The sequence below is a fragment of the Lactuca saligna genome, chromosome 4 (assembly GCF_052625555.1).
Source record: "Lactuca saligna cultivar CGN05327 chromosome 4, ASM5262555v1, whole genome shotgun sequence".
NCBI lineage: Eukaryota > Viridiplantae > Streptophyta > Magnoliopsida > Asterales > Asteraceae > Lactuca > Lactuca saligna.
The window spans coordinates 156,889,598-156,910,026 of NC_136420.1; the positions used below are offsets into that span (position 1 = coordinate 156,889,598).

Consider the following 20,429-nt stretch of genomic DNA (forward strand, 5'->3'; position numbering starts at 1 on the left):
TTAGAAGTCAGTTGTTAGATGTAATGTAATAGCATCACACTTTGTAACTATAAATAATATTAGTTGGGAATAAACAAAGCAAGTGATCTCATTACAATGAATTCTCTCTCTCTCTCTCTCTCTCTCTCTCTCTCTCTCTCTCTCTCTCTCTCTCTTCTAACAATTTCCTCGACCCTTCTTTGCTCTCTTTACACGTTTGAAGACACATAGATTAGATTCAGAAAGATGAGAAACAAGAACCGAATATGTTATATATATATAAGTATGTAGTACATGTAAGTTATTACAGATTTAAAATGACAAAAACTAAGGTATATAAGTAATTATTGTATTGTAATATCTGACACATCATTATATTTTTTAAAAACAACTAATCAAACAACAAATAATCTAAAATTTAATGATACTTAAGAAGTAGATGATCTCCACCTTTTGGGAGTCTTATTTCTCCCGTGTTTTCCCTTGAGAGGAGTTTGCTTTCCAATGCTACTCGAATCCAACTTACTTTCATCAGCCACTTCTATGCTCATAGACTTTAGAGTTGTTGACATTTGCAGTTTCCTCCAATTGAAAAACCCTCTTTTCTTCTCCGATAACTTGTCAATTTGATTTTGCATCGAGTAGCATTGCCTTTCAAGCTTTGCTACATGTTCTTTTAGCTTCTTGATTTCCATTTGTTGAATTGTTGCAATATCTCTTGATGAATGGCACCTATCGTGTGGGTCCACACTGAGGTTCGGGCTTCTGGCAGTGCTGAATGATCGACTCCAATCAGTGTGGGAACTCAGTTTTGCTTGTTCAGAGAATAGCACTTGGATTACTGATCTTACTGGTAAACGTTCATTTTGAGCTGCATGAATGGATGCTTCGGTTGATAACTTTTGACTATCGATTAATTTGCATAATCTTTTTCTTTCTTGTTTTGTCACGTTCACATGCGTCTGTACATAGAAATTTACATTTATTATATGTTATGAAATTAAATTCCTATTTAAAAAGAAAACAAAATAAGGACTTTGAAATAATTATTAAGTAGTCACATTCATCACGGGAGGCCAAACAAAAGGCCAAATTGTAATTCCGATGTACACCACTTTTATCTTCTTTATTCCTATCATTTGGTGGGGGCGACAGGTGACAACACAACAATTAAATATTTATTTACAATAATTAAATTATTAGTTTTGTATCTGAATTGTTTCTTAAAATATATTACAAACGTTATTTAAATATTTTTATTAAATAAAATTGATATATTAACAAAAAGTTGCATTTTCAAACAATTCAATGTTATAACTTATTTTTAAGCAAAATAATTCTTTGAAGATTTGGTTTGGTTTTTTTTTTTTTTTTTTTTTTTGAATGGCAATGGTTTGATACATGAGATAACTAATATAAAACGTAGAATATAATTTTACATAAACCAGAAAAAATTTGTATTCCGAGCGGGTGGGTATTTTCTAAAATGGAACTGTTGATACTTCAATGTTTTATTATAAAATCATAATATTCGTCACAATAAAAACATTAATTATGATTAATTATGTATTTTAGCCCATTTTTTTAAGATTTTATGGATCGCGGTTAGTGTACTTTATAAAGTTTGGTATTTTATTTTCATTCAACTTTATTATTTTCTTTTAATTTTATTTTTTATTCATTTTTATTATATTTTTGATGATAAATTAGATTCTACAAAGTTTAATCGATTATATTTAAAATATATATATATATATATATATATATATATATATATATATATATATATATATATATATATATATATATATCATTTATCACAAAACTTAATTTATTTATGAAATTTATTTAAAGATTAAAAAGTTTTATTTAATTTGTGCGATTTAAGAGTTCAATAGTAATTTAATTAACTACATAGTCATTTAACTCCAAAGATACAATTTTAATCTATTATTGAATGTCATCTAGTAATTTTACATTCTTCATCTTTTTCCGCTAAAATGCTCTTAGTGTCATAAACATCTCGGTACAAACGAAGTCATTATTTTATAGCACTCTATGTATATTTAATTTGATAGTATTGAGCTTAATTTTTTTTTTGTGTATATATAATATTTGTATATCTGATGCAATTATGCATTAAAAACTATGTATTTACATATATAAAGAAATAAACTGACGCGTTCAATTGAATTTTAAAAGCCTGATAGTTTAATTAATTTATTAGGTTAAAATAACTTACCTTTAAATAAGTATCGATAGCACGGTATAAACCATCGTCCGTGGCACGGGCTTGTGCAGGTACGGCTCCGGCAAGCTCCATAAATTCCGGCAATGCCACCTCTGAATCGACGGCAACTTCTGCAAGATAAGCGTCTACAAGCTTTGCAACCTTAAACATTCCGGCACCGGTTCTCAGACCTTCGATCTCCAATTCCACAAATCTCTTCACCAACCGGAGCATAAGCTCGACGTCGAACAACGTGCTTCTGTCATGACTAAAACACGGTATCAACAGCTCTTTCAACGTCGCCTGGTCCAGCCGCCATGCAACTCTTTTCTCCAGCTCCTCCTTGTAACTCGAGTCCACACCCACCATGTTAGCGTTCTTGAGTAGCCGGAGAAGAAAGCTACAAGGAATGGCGTCTTTCTCCGGGGGTAGAACCGCCACTATCGTCTCTATGAAAAACCGTTTCTTGAGCCAAGACGCGGTGGCGCTTTGTGAGAGAGACTGGAGTTCGGGGGCGACAGGTGATGGTGGTTCGCCGGAGAGTTCAGGGATCCATTTGGAAGCGTAATGTGTGATGATGGAACCAATGAGGTCTGGTCGTACGCCATTTGCTTTGATGCCGGAAAGTGTTTTGACGAAGTAGTCGATGTCAACAATGCAGGCGTCGTCAAGCCAGCATTTCGCGGTGAGGGAAGTTGAATTGTCGGCGGGGGAAGTGGCGGAGGAATCCGATGACGGCAGGTGGTTCATTCTGGTGTATTTGTGGCGGTGATGGCGGAGGAATTTGGTAAGGAATGAGGAGCTGGTCATGTTATGTCCTTTTTACATTGTATATGCCTTCAAGTGGATAAAAATGAACACGGACCACATGTTCCATATTTCCAAACTTTTTATAAATAGCTAACATGGTTATATATATATATATATATATATATATATATATATATATATATATATATATATATATATATATATATATATATATATATATATATATATATATATATATATATATATATATATATATATAGTGTTACGTTCATTTGAGACCACCTATATTTTGTGAGACGCAATTTTTTATTTTTTTATTTTTTTTTAATTAATTCATGTTCCAAAAATAATATTTAAAAAAAGAATTTTTTAATTTTTCCACTTATTTTGCATTTTAAAATTATTTTTAGAATATATACAGTGTAATATTCTATTTAGAATATTTCACATATTTTTCAAAAAAAAAAAATAGAATTTTTTTTTATTTTTTTAATTTTTTTTAGTTAATTCAAGTTCCGAAAATAATAGATAGAAATAGAATTTTTAGATTTTTCCATTTATTTTGCATTTTAAAATTATTTTTTAGAATATGTCAGTCTAATATTCTATTTACAATATATATATATATATATATATATATATATATATATATATATATATATATATATATATATATATATTTTCAATAGAAAATCATAATTAACCATGGAACCAATCGTCAGAATCGGAAATCATAACGATCAACGGCCAAGAAAATAGATATACACTTTTACATTGGACGCATACACACTGGATTATACCAAAAAATCCACCCTTCACAAAAAAACTCACCACTTTTTTTCGTTTAAAATTTGTTTTAGCCTATGTTTTTTATCAAAAAAAAAGAAAAAAAACCCGAATATACCGTTGTTCACGATTTTTCGTCCTCTTTCCATAGAGATCCATGATGATATATAAAAAACGAACTTTCTTTTTTTTTTTTTCAAAAAAAACTCACTTCATTTTCCTTAATGAAAAAAAGTTAAGGTCTATTTTTTATAGAAAAAAATTAATAAATATATCAAAATTCATATTTTTTGTATTTTTTAAATATAGATTCATATTTATATTAAAAAAATAAAAAATAAATAAACGATATTTCAGTTCAGATTCACATTGTGAACTTGTTCATATTCATATTGTAAATCTGTTCAAATTCACATTGTGGACATCTTCAAATTCACAGTGTGTATAATAATCAATCAGATTCACACTGTCAATCTGAACCGATCAGAGCTTTTTCACATTGTGAATATTAAAATTTGAAATATTTACAGTTTAGATTCACAATGCAAATCTACACTGCTCGAGTTTTTTTTTTTTTTTTTTTTTTTAAACATTCTCAAATTCACAGTATGCATAATAGTAATTCAGATTCACAATGTGAATCTGAGCTGTTCGACATTTTTCATATTGTGAATGTTAAAAATTGAAACATTTACAGTTTTCACAATGTGAATCTATACTATTCAAGTTTTTTTTTTTAAATCGGTGTTGATGTTTATTAATAGAGTACAAAAAATTAATATTTTTGGTATAATTAGTTTTTTTTATAAAAATAAAAGCTTAAATATTGAAAAAAATAAAAAAAACTAAGTGGTTTTTTTCGGAAAAAAATATCGTTTTTTATATATGATCATGGATCTCTATGGAAAAATGACGAAAAATCGTGAACAACGGTATATTCGGATTTTTTTTCTTTAAAAACTTGGCCTAAAAAAAATTTTAAATGAAAAAAGAAAGTAAGTTTTGTTATAATCCGGTACATGTGCGTCCATTCTAAAAATTTACAATCCTTCATTTTGCCGTTGATCACTTTAAATTCCGACGTTTTGGATTGGTTTCTTGGTTCCTTGAATAATAACGATTCTCTATTCAACTTATATATATATATATATATATATATATATATATATATATATATATATATATATATATATATATATATATATATATATATATATATATATATATATATATATATATATATATATATCTGTGTGTGTGTGTGTGTTAATTGGAGACCATGCTAATTTTGTGAGATCGTGAGACCAAATCTAAAAATAATTTTAAAATCCAAAATAAAAGAAAATTCCAAAAGTTCTTTTTTTAATTATTATTTTCGGAACTTTATTTAACTAAATAAAATAAAATAAAATACCGTTTTTTTTTTAAATACGTGAAAATTTTCAAATATAATATTACACTATACATATTTTAATATGATTTTTAGAATATTTAGAATATTGTACTAAATTTTGCTAAATATGTAGAATATTATAAATATTCTACTGAAATATGTAAAAAAAATGTATTTTTTTTGTATTTACTTTTTTTTGGTATTTTTTTAATTTTTTTGTTAGAAAATATATATTCTGAAAATATATATTCTAAAAATATATATTCTGAAAATAATATTGGAAAACTTTTTTTGAAAATTTTCAATTATTTTGCATATTAAAAATGTTTTTGTTTTATCTAATAAATGAGTGGCTAGGAATACGTCTCACGGTCTCACAAAATTAGACCATCTCACATGAACTAACCATATATATATATATATATATATATATATATATATATATATATATATATATATATATATATATATATATATATATATATATATATATATATATATATGGGAGGAACATAACAAATTTAGACGACATAATTTTTTTAATTAAAACTATAAAATAATATTCATAAAAATCAATCAATTGGTATAAACAATTAAAAAACTTATTAACCAAAACCACTCAGCACCCAAACAACACAACCTATCACCACTACCAACCACCCACCACCACCAACATGCCCTACCACTTGTCACCACTACCCACCTCCACCTAAGGTTGTCAAAAAGTATTGTGGGGGCCCCGTTGATGTGCACGGAAGTACCCGCTCATTTTAATATTTTTAACCTAACAAACTTAGACTAACTATGCACCCATAGGCAATGTACCTAGTCAGATTACACTATAGCTTGGGTAAGTAAGGTATCGATCACAAGGAACGATGTTATTAATTAATCTAATTGCCATCAAATTAATCTAATTATTAACAAGTTTAAAAGGGGTTTTATCTGATTTTACAAGATCAGACGAACTTAAGTCAAATTCAATCAATAAGTAAAAACACTCTTGTTTAGTTCGAATCTACTTCGTTCTTATGGCCATCTAATAATTATCAATTATCAAGTTGGTTATTATTATATTAGTAATTTAAGTCTAACTTTACCAATGATTAATTAATTCATGTAATATTATATATGATCACACACAATTAAACACCGAACCAATTATGATTATGAATGTGATATGTAAGATTTATTATGTAAATGCAATTATAGTCATAATCTACATTCTCTAGCACAGCTAAGTTTATTTACTTTAATTATTAACTAAGATTGGTCAATCCTAGCTCTAACAATTTAATGTTCACTAAATCATTAGGTAAATAAGTTCATGCAGTTAATGGTCACTAAGCTACACAAAACATGAAATTAAGCAACTAAAGAAACAAACATAAGCATGCTTGGTAACTATGAATCAAACACAAGCAATTCACCAACTAAATAAATCCATAAAAATTAACCTATTCAAAAGTTAGAAGCTTCATCTAACTAAACAAGAGTAGTTAGATTTAGCTGCTCATAATAGCAACTAACATACTATCACAAATCAAAGTATAAGGAAACATGTTCATAAGTATCAATTAAGTAAACTAAATTATGAAACTTCACTCTTTCGGTGCTGAAACCGTTTTTCCAGGACCTTTCTTCTGCTCGGAAACGCCTTCTGGAACCTCTTTCTTCAGCCAAAAGTCCTCAAGTCGTAATGATCAAGGATATATATATATATATATATATATATATATATATATATATATATATATATATATATATATATATATATATATTATTTCCTGAGTTCACGTAGTGAACCATATAGATTCACCTCGTGAATATGAGATAACCGTGTTCCACAAAGACTTTTCCACCCGCATGCATATCTTCTAGAACTCTCTATTCACGTCGTGAACCATAACTTGTTCACGTCATGAATACGTCTTTTGGGTGATTTTTTGTTCTTCTTTTCTTTAATCCTCCAAAGTTCCATATCTTGTGAACTCCAGTCCCTATCTTTGAAGATATTCTACTTGGTTGCAAAATAACAATTCCAATCATAAGTACCATTATTCTATGCGAATAACCAAAATATCAATAGAAATGTAAATAAATATTGCCTAAAATATGTATAGATATGACAATATCAAAATACCCCACACTTGTTCTTTGCTTGCCCTCAAGAAAATCTAATTATTAAATTAAACCTTCATTACCAATATCACATCGAATGATCCAACTCAAGCTCAACCATTTTGCTAAAACCTCAACGCATGCATTTGTGTCTAAAATATTTCCTAAGTAACCTCCCTCAATTCTAAATACTCATAATCCTCATAAACACTTGGCCACTTCTTTCGAACAATGCTCATTTTATGCAACCCTCCGAATCCATCCTCGGAAAGCTTTCTAACCTCAAGGTATTTTTGTAAAGCTACCCAAGCATACATAAACTAGAGAATTACAATTTTTAGATACCACAACAGAGCTCTTGAATTCTTCTTTGATATTTGATATTTCGATCTCTTTGAATTCACCACCTTGTTGTGTGATTTTTTTTGGTATCTTCAAATTTTGAAACTTCAGAATTTTCGATCTTTGATCTTCATACTTTGATACTTTTATGCTCCAAAAATTCTTCAACTTCTTAACTTTTTAGTAATTTCTCTCTTCTTTTAACATGTATCTCACTTTTTTTTATATCACTCAGAAACCGACATGCTTAAGCATGGGCGCTTAACTTCAACCTTTATTGGTTAATACATAGCTTTCTTGGATACATTTCAGGTTTAGGCTGCTAAACATATTGCATCCCTCAAACTAAGCGAGGTTGTGTTTTTGTCCCATGATTTCACTAAAATAAAGGAGGACACAAATGCATTATAATGTATATTGGCTCAACTAAACATTTGAGCTCTTATCGGATCATCCCATATAACACTTAGCAACTACAACTCAAATTATTACTACTAGATCCAATTAGTAAAAATTTTAATAATTTTAAAATTTACCAAATTATCTAGCAATTTACTTTTTCTACCCTCTACCCCACACTTATTACATACAATGCCCTCATTGTATGCATACACTAAGTTAAAAACAATAAAAGGAAGAGAAAAAGGAATGGACTCCCCTGGGATAGAAATGGAAAGAACGAACTCCAAACGTGTAGTCGACATGTGCATCTCGAATATTGAACTTCATCTAAATAGAAACTTGGACTTGAACTTGCGATAAATGTAAGTAAGCCAACAAGCGAAAGAGCAATGAATCGAAAGTTCAATCTCCCATAAGAATGGTGTAAGTCCTTAAAATGTATAGAATAACGTGGGAAGGCATTCATCATAAAAACCCGAATTTTGTGAAAATGGAAAATTCAAGATGTGAATAAGATTGGCTCACGACGTGAATTCGCAAGAATGCAGATTCAGGAATCCCTTGGAACCCAACTCACGACGTGAATAATAAATGCTCACGTCGTGAAAACTGAGCAATTGAAAAATGAAATTGCCTATTCTTCTTATCACTTTTAGCATCCCACTCCAATATCTAAATTAATAAAGACACTTCTAAATGCAAAATTTGTAGGACTCCTTGCTAATTTTATCCTCTTTCTTTACTCACCCCACACTTATTTTTAATTGTGGGTCTGGAATCTAGACTCGTAACACTCTTGACTAGACTCTCACAACCCTTGACTCGACTTTACTCCCTTCCTAAGACGCCTAAGCAAGCTGTAGTTCAAACAACCAAAAAGAAACAAAAGTAACATAATAGTAATCCAAGTGTTTAACATCCCAAACAATGTTTTCAAACCAACAAATCAAAACAACACAAAATAAAAACTAAAAGCTAAAATAAATAAAAACCACTAGCGATCAATCATCCTCCTCTTCATCACGAGCTCTACTAGGGCCTGCCATGTCTCCTCCTTGGCCAGGATACTCCGTCCACCTCGGGCAAATTGGGTAATGATACCCTAGGTGAGGAGGCTGCTCCACATGGAAATGTTGCACCATATTCTCTATCGTCCCTCCAATCCAATTAACGCTCAATGAAAGCTGATCGAAATACCCAACCATATCATCCCCAATATGTGATCCTACCATGGGTGCGGGTGGATGCATTGGCTGCCCTCTTTCTCCTCCTCCTCTCACGTTCCTCCACCTTGTCCTTTGCTGTGGTTCGGGTTGGTCACCCTGCTGCTCACCACCCTCATCATCTGATAGCAAAATACCCCAATGAGATCCAAAGTTCCCAACAACTCTCATCGTCTCTAAATACCCCATAGTAAACTCGTTCCCCTCCATGCAAGTCAAAGAACGAGTGATGCTGGGAATGAGAAGACCATAAGACCAGGCCAGACATGTAATAAAATTCCCTCCACAAATAGGGATATCGGGACGACAACTATCAGCAGAGTCAGCCAAGAAGCATGCTAAAAAGTAAGGAACGTTGCAACACACTCCTGGCTGCAAAATGCACCATAAAAAGAAGAGATTATGCTTTGTCACTTTGTCCCCATGTCGTCTGTGATTGATGGAGAAAGTGATTAGTCGGTGAAGTAAACGGTGGATAGGAGAGCGAATGCTGCTCTCGGGGGACACTTCGGAATTGAATATCCCGGATGCAATAGAATGCCATAAATCAAATCCTGTGACACCACCCGCACAAGATCTAGCCGCCTCCCTCAAGAATATTCCAAATTCAGGAGTCATCACCTCTTCGTGATCATATATACCAACCCTCCAAGAAAATTCCATTAGGCTACATTCCCGATACTCACCCGCGAGATGAAAGACCAATGCTTGCTGATAATGTGGATCTTGGATATTCTCATGGAATGTCACTGTGGCAAAAAACTCTACACACAACTCCTTATAGACCCGCTCTTGAACCCGGAAAAGATTGAGCCATCCCGAGCAAGTGAATGAAAAACAATTCCTAATAAAAATTTTAGTAAGGAACGGGGACAGCCTATCCATAAGCCCGATTTCCCTCAAACGTGCCCACTGAATAGTGGGCGCAATAGCAAACTCCCGGTTGTAAAGCCATCCCAACCAATTGTTCCATCGTTTCAACACTTCTCGGGGTGTAGTTGTTGGAAAGTTGTAAAATAGGTGTAAACCCACTAATCCAGTTGGAACCTCTCTTCTGGAAGCCATTTCTGCATAAGTAAACACACAACACAGCCACCAAACACAACCCAACATATTAGCAATAAAAGAAACAAGAAACTGTCTTGTCTAGGATTCAAGTCATGAATCTTGAAGGATTCACGTCATGAGTTCGTCATCGCCAACAGAAAATGTCCACTTTCTGTAAAAATCAGGCGAACACAAGGTTTGGGGTTTACTCCTACACTAACTCCAACCACAAATAATCAACATTCTACGGCTATTACGGGATTTTTAAGGAATAATTTCGACATTCAACTAATTACAAACCCTAACCCTAAGTTCCAAGTATTTAAGAAGAATTAGAAACAAGAATAAAGAAATATTACCTTAGATCGGAAGATTACGTAAGCAAAAACGAAAATAGAGTGTATGTCGGCCTAAATCGAAGCAATGGGGACTAGTTTTTCGCCTTCACTTCGTGGGAATAAAGAATGAGTTGGTCAAAGAGGAATCTATGTTCTTTAATCTGTGTTCCCAAGTTTGTCCTTGTTAACGTCGTGAATATTTAAGGATTCAGGTCGTGAGTCCAATATGGGCTTAATTTTGGGCCTTTCATTCTGTATCAAAAATGGATTAGTCGTGGGCCTTTTAATTTAATAGAAAATGGGCTAGTATGTATGAATGCTATATCGTTCGGTTGTTTCCAGACTCACGTCGTGAATCCTACTGATTCACATCGTGAACACTGTGTGATAATAAATTTTTTATTAAACCGAAATATTTTATTATATCCCATAAATTTTTACCACTTCATCTTTAGGACCCCACACTTAGTGTTTACTTATAAATAAAGTGAGTTGGATGATATGATAGATGTTTCTAGAACTAAAAATGCAAAAATGAAAAAGATAAATAAAGAAAATGTAAACCAAACTCGGGTTGCCTCCCGAGAAACTTTTCTTTTTTATGGAGTCATGAGCCGGACTCCGTGCATCCTACGTTGTATTTTCAGATGAGTCCACCACCAAGACCTTTTTCTCCTTGAAACGCCTCTTGTAAGTTTGCACTCGACGAATATAAGCTTTCTTAGAATTCTCCTTTTTAGCCTTGACTTTGTCTCCATCGAGCTTGCGTTTTACCCCTTTAGTCTTCAATTTTTCTTCATAATTAAGCTCCATAGTATCCTTCTCTTCTTTCACCACTGGACTTGTTACTTTTGAAGTGACCCCCTCTTCATCACTCGACATCTCATCTTCTTCCTTGCTTACCCAAGAAGTTGGATTCGTGTAGGCAATGAATTTAACTAAAAATGGAACAGATGCTCTCGGTTTTGTTCTTTTAACTTGTTGAATTGTTTTGATTTCTTCTTCCATGAGCTTCTCTAATTCTTTAAGTTCACTGTCTTCATCAATGTTGAAAACCTCTTCTTGAGCATCACTCCCTTGGAAACCATCTTCTATGCCAAAAATTTCCTTATCATCCCTAACTCTCAAGGTGAGCTTGGACTCGTGTATATCAACCAGAGCTTCAGCAGTGTTAAGTAACGGGCGACCAAGAATAATTGGAACATTGGGATTGTGGTATTCACGAGAATGCTTTGCAAATTCTTCAACTAATTCCTTGACCTCACCCAGATTTTTCTTTGTAAGCGGTCCTTGAGAATCAAGGAGTTGTCTTGTCATTACATTGACCTCGTCATAGAATATGGACACTTCTTGTTGAATTTTAAGGTCATGTTGAGGACAATTCCTTAACAACCCTTTATAACGTTCCCATGCTTCGTAAAGTGACTCCCCCGGGTTTTGCTCAAAATTAGCTATTGCCTTCTTGAGTTTAGCTATCTTGGATGGTGGACATAATTGGTTGAGAAACTGCTTATGCATTTGAGCCCAAGTAGTGATTGGACCAGGTGGAAGTTCTTTTAACCAATCCCTTGCAGCTCTTTTAAAGTTAACGGGAATCATCCTTAGCAAGACAGTATCTCTATTAACATTTGGTACATTGAAGTAATCAACAATGTCATTCACTTCATCTAAATGCTTGAACGCGTCCTCATGATCTTTTCCATACAATGGGATATACTTTAGTGTAGAAAGGATATGTCCTTTCAGCTCGAATGTGGCAGTGGTAGGAAAAGCGGGTTGTACTAAGCCTAGACCAACATCATGTCGAATTCTCTTTATGTAAGTTCCCATGGACATTTCTTCAATATTCACCATCTCGTTTCTTAGCTCGTTTTCGGGTTCACTTGTATGTTCTTCAAATTCAGGCTTGGTATCGTATTCGGACTCGGTTTGGACGGGGTACTTGATCTAAGTGTTCAAGCTTGCTATTGTTCTTTGAATATGAACTTGACTCCCCCGTTTTCTTCCCTAACTTCTTTGAGAACACTGACTTGAATTCTTGTAAAGGCGTTTTCTTTGGTGTTTTATCTTCTTTCACGCTCTTATCCTTCTTTTTGTGAATTCCAGACTCGGGATCTTCAAGTGGTGGCACCAAAGGTGTCTTAGAACCTCTGGTCATGAACTCCTGAAATAAAACAAAAATAAAAAACGTAAAACATAACTGAAATAGAAAAATAAACTAAAAATCAAAGAAAACTAAAATTCACAGTTTTCACATCGTGAACCTAAGGATTCACGTCCTGAATCCTGTGACTAAAAAAAATAAACTAAGCTTGATAAAATAAATTTTTGCTAGTTTTATCCCACAAAAGGATCGATTAATCAAAAGCAAATAAATAATTTATAACTAAGCCGATCCTCGGCAATGGCGCCAAAAACTTGATGTGCAAGGAAGTACCCACTAATTTTAATATTTATAACCTAACAAACTTAAACTAACTATGCACCTATAAGAAGTGTACCTAGTTAGATTACAGTGTAGTTTGGGTAAGTCGGATATCGATCATAGAGAACGGTGTTATTAATTAATCTAATTGCTATCAAATTAATCTAATTATTAACAAGTTTAAAAAGGGTTTTATCTGATTTTACAAGATCAAACGAACTTAACTCAAATTCAATCAATAAGTAAAAACACTCTTGTTTAGTCTGAATCTCTTTCGTTCTTATGGCCAACTAATAATTATGGATTATCAAGTTGGTTATTATTATATTAGTAATTTAAGTATAACTTTACCACTAATTAATTAATTCATGTAAAATATGTATGGTCACACACAATTAAACATCGAACCAATTATGATTATGAATGTGTTATGTAAGATTTATTATGTAAACACAATTATAGTTATAATCTACGTTCTCTAGCATAACTAAGTTTATTGACTTTAATTACTAACTAAGATCGGTCAATCCTAGCTCTAACAATTTAATGTTCACTATATCATTAGGTAAACAAGTTCATGCACTTAATGATCACTAATCTACACAGAACATGAAATTAAGAAACTAGAGAAACAAACATAAGCATGATAGGTAACTATAAATCAAACACAAGCAATTTACCAACTAAATAAATCCATAAAAATTAAGCTATTCAAAAGGTAGAAGCTTCATCTAGCAAAACAAGATTAGCTAGATTCAGCTGCTCATAATAGCAACTAACATACTATCACAAATCAAAGTATAAGGAAACATGTTCATAAGTACAATTAAGTAAACTAAATTATGAAACTTCACTCTTTCGGTGTTGAAACCCTTTTTCCAGGACATTTTTTCTGCTAGGAATCGCCTTCTGGAACCTCTTTCTTCAGCCAAAAGTCCTCAAGTCGTAATGATCAAGGATATATATAGTTTTTTGGATTTCCCGAGTTCACATTGTGAATATGAGATAACCGTGTTCGGCAAGGACTCTTCCACCCGCATACATATCTTCTAGTACTCTCTATTCATGCCGTGAACCATAACTTGTTCACGTCGTGAATACGTCTTTTGCGTGATTTTCCGTTCTTCTTTTCTTTAATCCTCCAAAGTTCCATATCTTGTCAACTTCTGTCCCTATCTTCGAAGATGCTTCTACTTGGCTGCAAAATAACAATTCAAACTCATAAGTACCATTATTCTATGCAAATAACCAAAATATCAATAGAAATGTAAATAAATATTGCCTAAAATATGTATAAATATGACAATATCACCCATCCCATTTGGGGGATTTTATTTTAAATCGGGGGCGAAGACAAGGGCGGGGGCAAGGTTAATCCCCGTTTTAATTAAGGGAGCGAGGGCGGGGGTAGGCAATTCCGTCCTGAAACCCCTATGGGGACCCCGATAATAAATTGCGCATACATTTTCATGTATTTGCATATATAAATATAATAAACAATAACATGATTTTGAGCTTCCAAAAGTAATCAAAAAACATGTTTTTAAGTTGTTAATAATGTGATTAATATGCCATAACTTTTTTATATTTAACATTTAAAATTCTATTATAAAGGGGATTCATGGGTGAGGGAATGGGTAATAAAGGGGATTTAGGGGCGGGGGATGGGGCAGGGGTAGGAAGGCTGAAAGATTTCGGGGGAGGGGGATGCATTCGTCATCCCGTTTGCCCCCGTTGACATCCATACCTCCACCACTGCCCACTACAACCACCCACACCCATCACTCACGAAAGCCACCACCCGCCACAACCATCACCACCTACCTCCACCACCCCACCCACCTCAATCACCCATCACCACCACCCTCCACCACCTATCACCACCCACCATCACCACCATTAGTCACCACCACCTCCACCTATCACCCATCAAAACCACCACCTGCCACAACCAACACCCACCACCATCATCTCCATTCACTACCATCACCACCCACCATCTACCACCACCACCCGCTACCGCCACCACCACCCACCACTACTACCTACCACTCATCACCACCTCTACCATCCATTATCACCACCTACCACCACTACCAACCACCACACCCACCCACCACCATGCACCACCACTCATCACTACCGACCACCACCACTTTTCACTACCACCTACCTTCACTACCACTCTCACACATCACCCACAAAAACCACCACCACTACCACTTACCTACATCACCCATCACCACCTTTCCCACCTACCTCAATCACCCATCACCACCAACCACCTACCACCGATCACCACCCAACACCATCCACCACTACTACTCATCACCACCACCTCCATCCACTGCCCATCAAAACCAGCACCCACCACCACCATCACCACCCACCACTTATTACCACCACCATCCATCACTACCGACCACCACCACTCATCACCGTCACCTGAAACCACCACCTGCCCCCATCACCCCCATCCACTACCCACCTCCACCACCCATCACTAACACCCACCCACTATCCACCATTATAACCACCACTTGCCATTACCACCAACCACCACTCACCACCCATTACCACCAGCCGCCTCCACCATCCATCATCACTAGCCCCACCACTACCATCCTTCACCAGCGACCACCACCCACTTCCACCACCCATCACCCACCAAAACCACCATAGACTATCACCACCCTCACCACCGACCGCCACCCACCCACCCACCACCACCATCACCACCAATCATCTTCACCCGTTTCCACCACCATCACCACCACTCGTCATCGTCACTTGCCACCGACTATAATCACCATCCTACATATCACCCCCATCACCCTTCACCACCACCTACCACCTACCACCACCAAATGTCACTACACACCACCACCACCCATCACCACCACCTATGATTATGTGTATATAATCACATGTGATTATTTATATTTAATCAAATATGATTTATGTGGCCAATATTCTTTTTTGTTCATATAAATCATGTGATTAGGTACATTCAATCACATGTGATTAGATATATTTAATCAAATGTGATTAGATATATTTAATCACATATGTCATTAATGAGTTCTCGATCCAATGGTTATTTTTTGTCAACTTTAATCATATGTGATTAGATAAGTATAATCACATGTGATTATATGTATCCAATCACGTATGATTTAAATGAACAATATTCATTTTTTATTTTTTGTTTCAATAATTTTTCTCATATATTTAATCACATGTGATTATAAGTATTTAATCACTTATGATTAATGTGGACATAAAATTGTTTTAATGCTCTTGATTCAAAAGTTGTTCTCGTATATATAATTACATTTGATTATATATATATATATATATATATATATATATATATATATATATATATATATATATATATATATATCATCACATATGATTTATTGAATCAAGAACATGAAAACAAATCTTTTTCACATAAATTGTATGTGATTAAATACACGAGACCAACAATTAAATTAAAAACACAAAAATGAACATTATCCACAAAAATCATATGTGATTAAATACATATAATCACATGTGATTATATGTACCTAACTACATATGATTTATGTAGACAAGATTCATAATTTCTTTCTCAATTCAATTGTTGCACTCATGTATTCAATCATATGTGATTATATGTATCAAATCACATATGATTTATATTAATAATATATATTCTTTTTCGCATTTTTGATTCAATATTTTTTCTTATGTAATTAATTGTATATGGTTGTATGTATTTAATCACATATGATGAATGTGGAAAAAGAAAAACTGTTGAATCAAAAACGTGAAAATGAATCTTGTGTACAAAAATCATATATGACTAAATGTACAAGAAAAACTATTGAACAAGAATGCGAAAATGAATATCGCCCATATAAATCACATCTTTTTAGATAACATATAATCTCATGTAATTAAATGCACAAGAACAACAACTGAATCGAGAATGCGAAAATGAATATTTTCCTTATAAATTCTATGTGATTAGCTACATATAATCGCATGTGATTATATGCGTTTAATGTGACAACCAAAATTTTTTGAAACAAGTAGGGTCTAAAATGTAACTGTGTACGAGTGAATTTATAACATATTTTGTTGCAATAAAATCTTGAAAGCTAAAGGAGCATCATTTGTGGGATTAAATATAAATATATGTATATGTGAACTTTGAAAACCATGACATAATTAACCTTTAAAAGCCAAATCATTGGAGCATAAAATCATGAACTTGAAACATTATTTATAATTCATGGCCTAGTACCCCTCCAAACAAGGGATTTTGGTTTCCCTAGGCTAAAATCACCACTTAGTGAGGACTACAAAACCGAATACATCACGAACATGCCCACTAAGGCCAAAAACACATTGGTGGGGGAGGTTAGGACTGAAATCACAAAGGGAATAAGGTGAATTTAGTCATGTATGGCTGAAAACACCACTTTGACCCCCTTTAAGGAGAATTCAGTTTAGTGAAGGAAAGTGTAAGGTTTGACTTTATGATTTGATAGATTAATCCTTTCCAAAGAAAATTTATACCCAACACTATTCCAAGTAATTAACCAACAGTTATTAACATAAATATCCCATCATCTTTTCCCACTTTATTGGAACTGAATTCACCGTCCACAAACTCCACCATTTCCATTTCACTTGTTGTTAAACTAATTTCCTCTCAACTAACCAAGCCCAAGCTTTCTAGTTGAAAAATAGTGTATTCCTAGATCTTGGTAAGTATTCCTTCAAATCCATTGTATTTATACACTTTTGTGTTAGCTAAATTATATTTACACACATATTATTATATGTTAAAACCTTTAGGATACTAATATTTCCAAGGAAGTTCATCAAAAAAATTCAAGTGTTTAGGCTTGCAAATCTTCAGACCATCTTCTCAAACAACCCACAAATCCACTCAAGTTGATTTTATGCCCCCACATTTTCGAGTTTTACATGTTTTAAGGGAGGAATACAAGTCAAAAAAAATTTATCACACAAATACTTGCATGTTTCATCTTTATGTTAAAATATAAACCATTATTTGCATAAGATGTGATTATTACTAGTTTTTGACAAATACATGTGTTATGAACTCACAAACTTAATTGTTGACACTTTTCAAAATCACTTGTATTATCTGGAAACCACTAAATAGGTAACCACAAGATTTTTTTGGTGGATGGGGCGTCGTCGCACCACGTTGCTTATATTTTGTCATATGCATTTAAAACTATGTAAACAATGTTTTTAGTACAATGTAAACATAGTATTCATCAATGTAATGGTTGTAATGCTTTGATCTCTATTATTCAATTGTTATGGTACTATACATGAAGCCATCCACCCCAAGATGTTTCCGCCTTTCATGTTTGGGGGTGTGACATATTGGTATCAGAGCATTGTTTAAAGTGAACTAAGTATATCAAACCATGTAAGATATACAACTATAAATACAATGGGGCTAAAATACTCTAACTAAAAGTATACTTTTTAAAATATAAGCATTTTATAAAGGTATACATCCATGCATACATACTAGGACAGTGTAGTAATAAGAAACATGTATAAGTATTTAGATAAGTTGGAAACTACGATTAAGCCTAAATAGTTATGTAATCACATCTGGGATAAATATAACCTAATCAACTATATTTATACTATATAGATGACCAACATGTGTTTAGGAATGATTGTGGTGGGCAACGAAGCTAAAACTCACCAACCTTATACACGAAGAAGCCCTAGAAATCAAACATAAAGATTAAAGTACTATAGGAGTATTTTAGGATACCATATGATTACAAACTTAGACGTTCCTATATTTCTCAAATCCCTATTCTCACACCGATGTCTTGACATGATTTCACAAGCCCGGAGACCGCTATTTCCCTAACCAACAAAATGATCAGAAGACCGAAGAGTATTCCAAAAAGGATCCAAAGGAAGAGGATCCAGAGGAAGAGGAAGAGGAGGACTCGGATGCAGAATCCGAAGTCACTAATCCACCCTACGTCGCCTAGGTTCCCGCAAATCAGATGGGCTATCAGGGACCCACGCCCCATTGGGCAGACGACATGGAGAGGTGGAGCATACAAAAACATAAGCGTTCCTTTACGGATTAGAGCGAGGTTTCTATAACCCTAACCATGATAGGGAGGGCCTGTCAGCCAGACCTTCGGGCTACCCCCGGACATGCCATATCACTTACCAATTCCACAAGGACCTTTCCACCACACGAGCCGAAACAAAGGAGTACCAAGAGAGACACTTGACTCTCAAGGAGAGGTTAATTGCACCTAAAGTTAGAATAGTCATGACAGAGCACAGAGCAGAGAACGGAGGAGGCCACCCGCGAGATGTTTGAGATGGTGGGGTACCTCTTGCGTTACTGAGGCATATGATGAGCTGGTATAGCCTAGGGAGTTAGTGACTACACTACTTCTACTATATGTTAGACTCATTTCGTCTTTTATCACAATTAGTAGTAGTAAATCAAGCGAGATACTCCCTCCGAAGCCAGTGTACTCGAATCAAATTAATGTTTTGATGTCTAGGTTCTATATTCGTAACTTAACGTTCATACAACACTCACCACTACATACTACCGTAAATACATTACGATGATGTTAGTCAAAACATTTGGGATTTGTATAGAAAAACATGTAGTTTATATGTACATAGGATACTACTAGCAATGACCATGGTTACTTACAAATTCGTTTCCATACAATAGGATAATATCGCCACGCGGAAGTAGCCAACGTACCGTCGCAACACCAGTTCTACCCATAAACCCTGCCACCATTAATGTCGTTGTGAAAGCTGCTGTAACAGCCATCATGACGCAACGCGACACCAACAACACCAACGGAAACAAGAATAGTGGTGTGTTCCTACAAGGACACCTCAAGTTTCAAACCTAAGAACTCCCACGACAATGGGGGAGTACTACCCAAGAAAAGAAAGTCCTATAACAAGAAAAAGGGACGTCTGAGTCAAGGACCTGCCAAACGTCAACAAACTGTGGCAGCCCATATCGCCACTGTTGTCCCGACTGCCTCAACACCCACGGAACCATACGCTGGGAGCCTACCTAAATGCAGTGAGTGTAACTTCCATTACTTTGGATTCTGCAGAGAGTTGCATTGAAATAATTACAATAGACATGGGCATACCACCCGTTTCTGTAGGACGGCAACACAACAAAACCCCCAAGCCGCAACTACTAGGGTAAGCTAGGCCCACTATGGGTGTGGGGAGGAGAGGAATTTCAAGAGGGAGTGCCCAAGGACTAAAACCAAAAGTGTCAGCAGCGTCAGAGGACTTCCAACCACGGAAC

General features: G+C 34.3%; 1 protein-coding gene and 1 non-coding gene across 2 annotated transcripts; one reads left to right on the top strand and one right to left on the bottom strand.

The window, feature by feature from the left end:
- Nucleotides 1-226: 226 nt before the first annotated feature.
- Nucleotides 227-3,093, bottom strand: LOC145042980 (root phototropism protein 3-like). Its single transcript, XM_078991506.1, has 2 exons — nt 2,222-3,093; nt 227-941 (listed from the first exon to the last, which is right to left on the bottom strand). Exons 1-2 carry the CDS (start codon nt 3,017-3,019, stop codon nt 408-410), a joined length of 1,332 nt encoding a protein of 443 aa, XP_078847632.1. The 5' UTR covers nt 3,020-3,093; the 3' UTR covers nt 227-407.
- An 8,902-nt stretch (nt 3,094-11,995) lies between these two features.
- On the top strand, nt 11,996-12,102 carry LOC145044432 (small nucleolar RNA R71). The gene has a single exon (XR_013681384.1). It is a non-coding gene; the product is annotated as a small nucleolar RNA R71 (small nucleolar RNA).
- Nucleotides 12,103-20,429: the final 8,327 nt, after the last annotated feature.

Excerpts from the sequence above, each read along its gene's own strand:
- LOC145042980 (XM_078991506.1), bottom strand. The coding sequence starts at position 3,019 with ATGACCAGCTCCTCATTCCTTACCAAATTCCTCCGCCATCACCGCCAC. Across the intron at positions 942-2,221 it reads CTATCGATACTTATTTAAAG|ACGCATGTGAACGTGACAAA; the intron begins GTAAGTTATTTT and ends TTCTATGTACAG.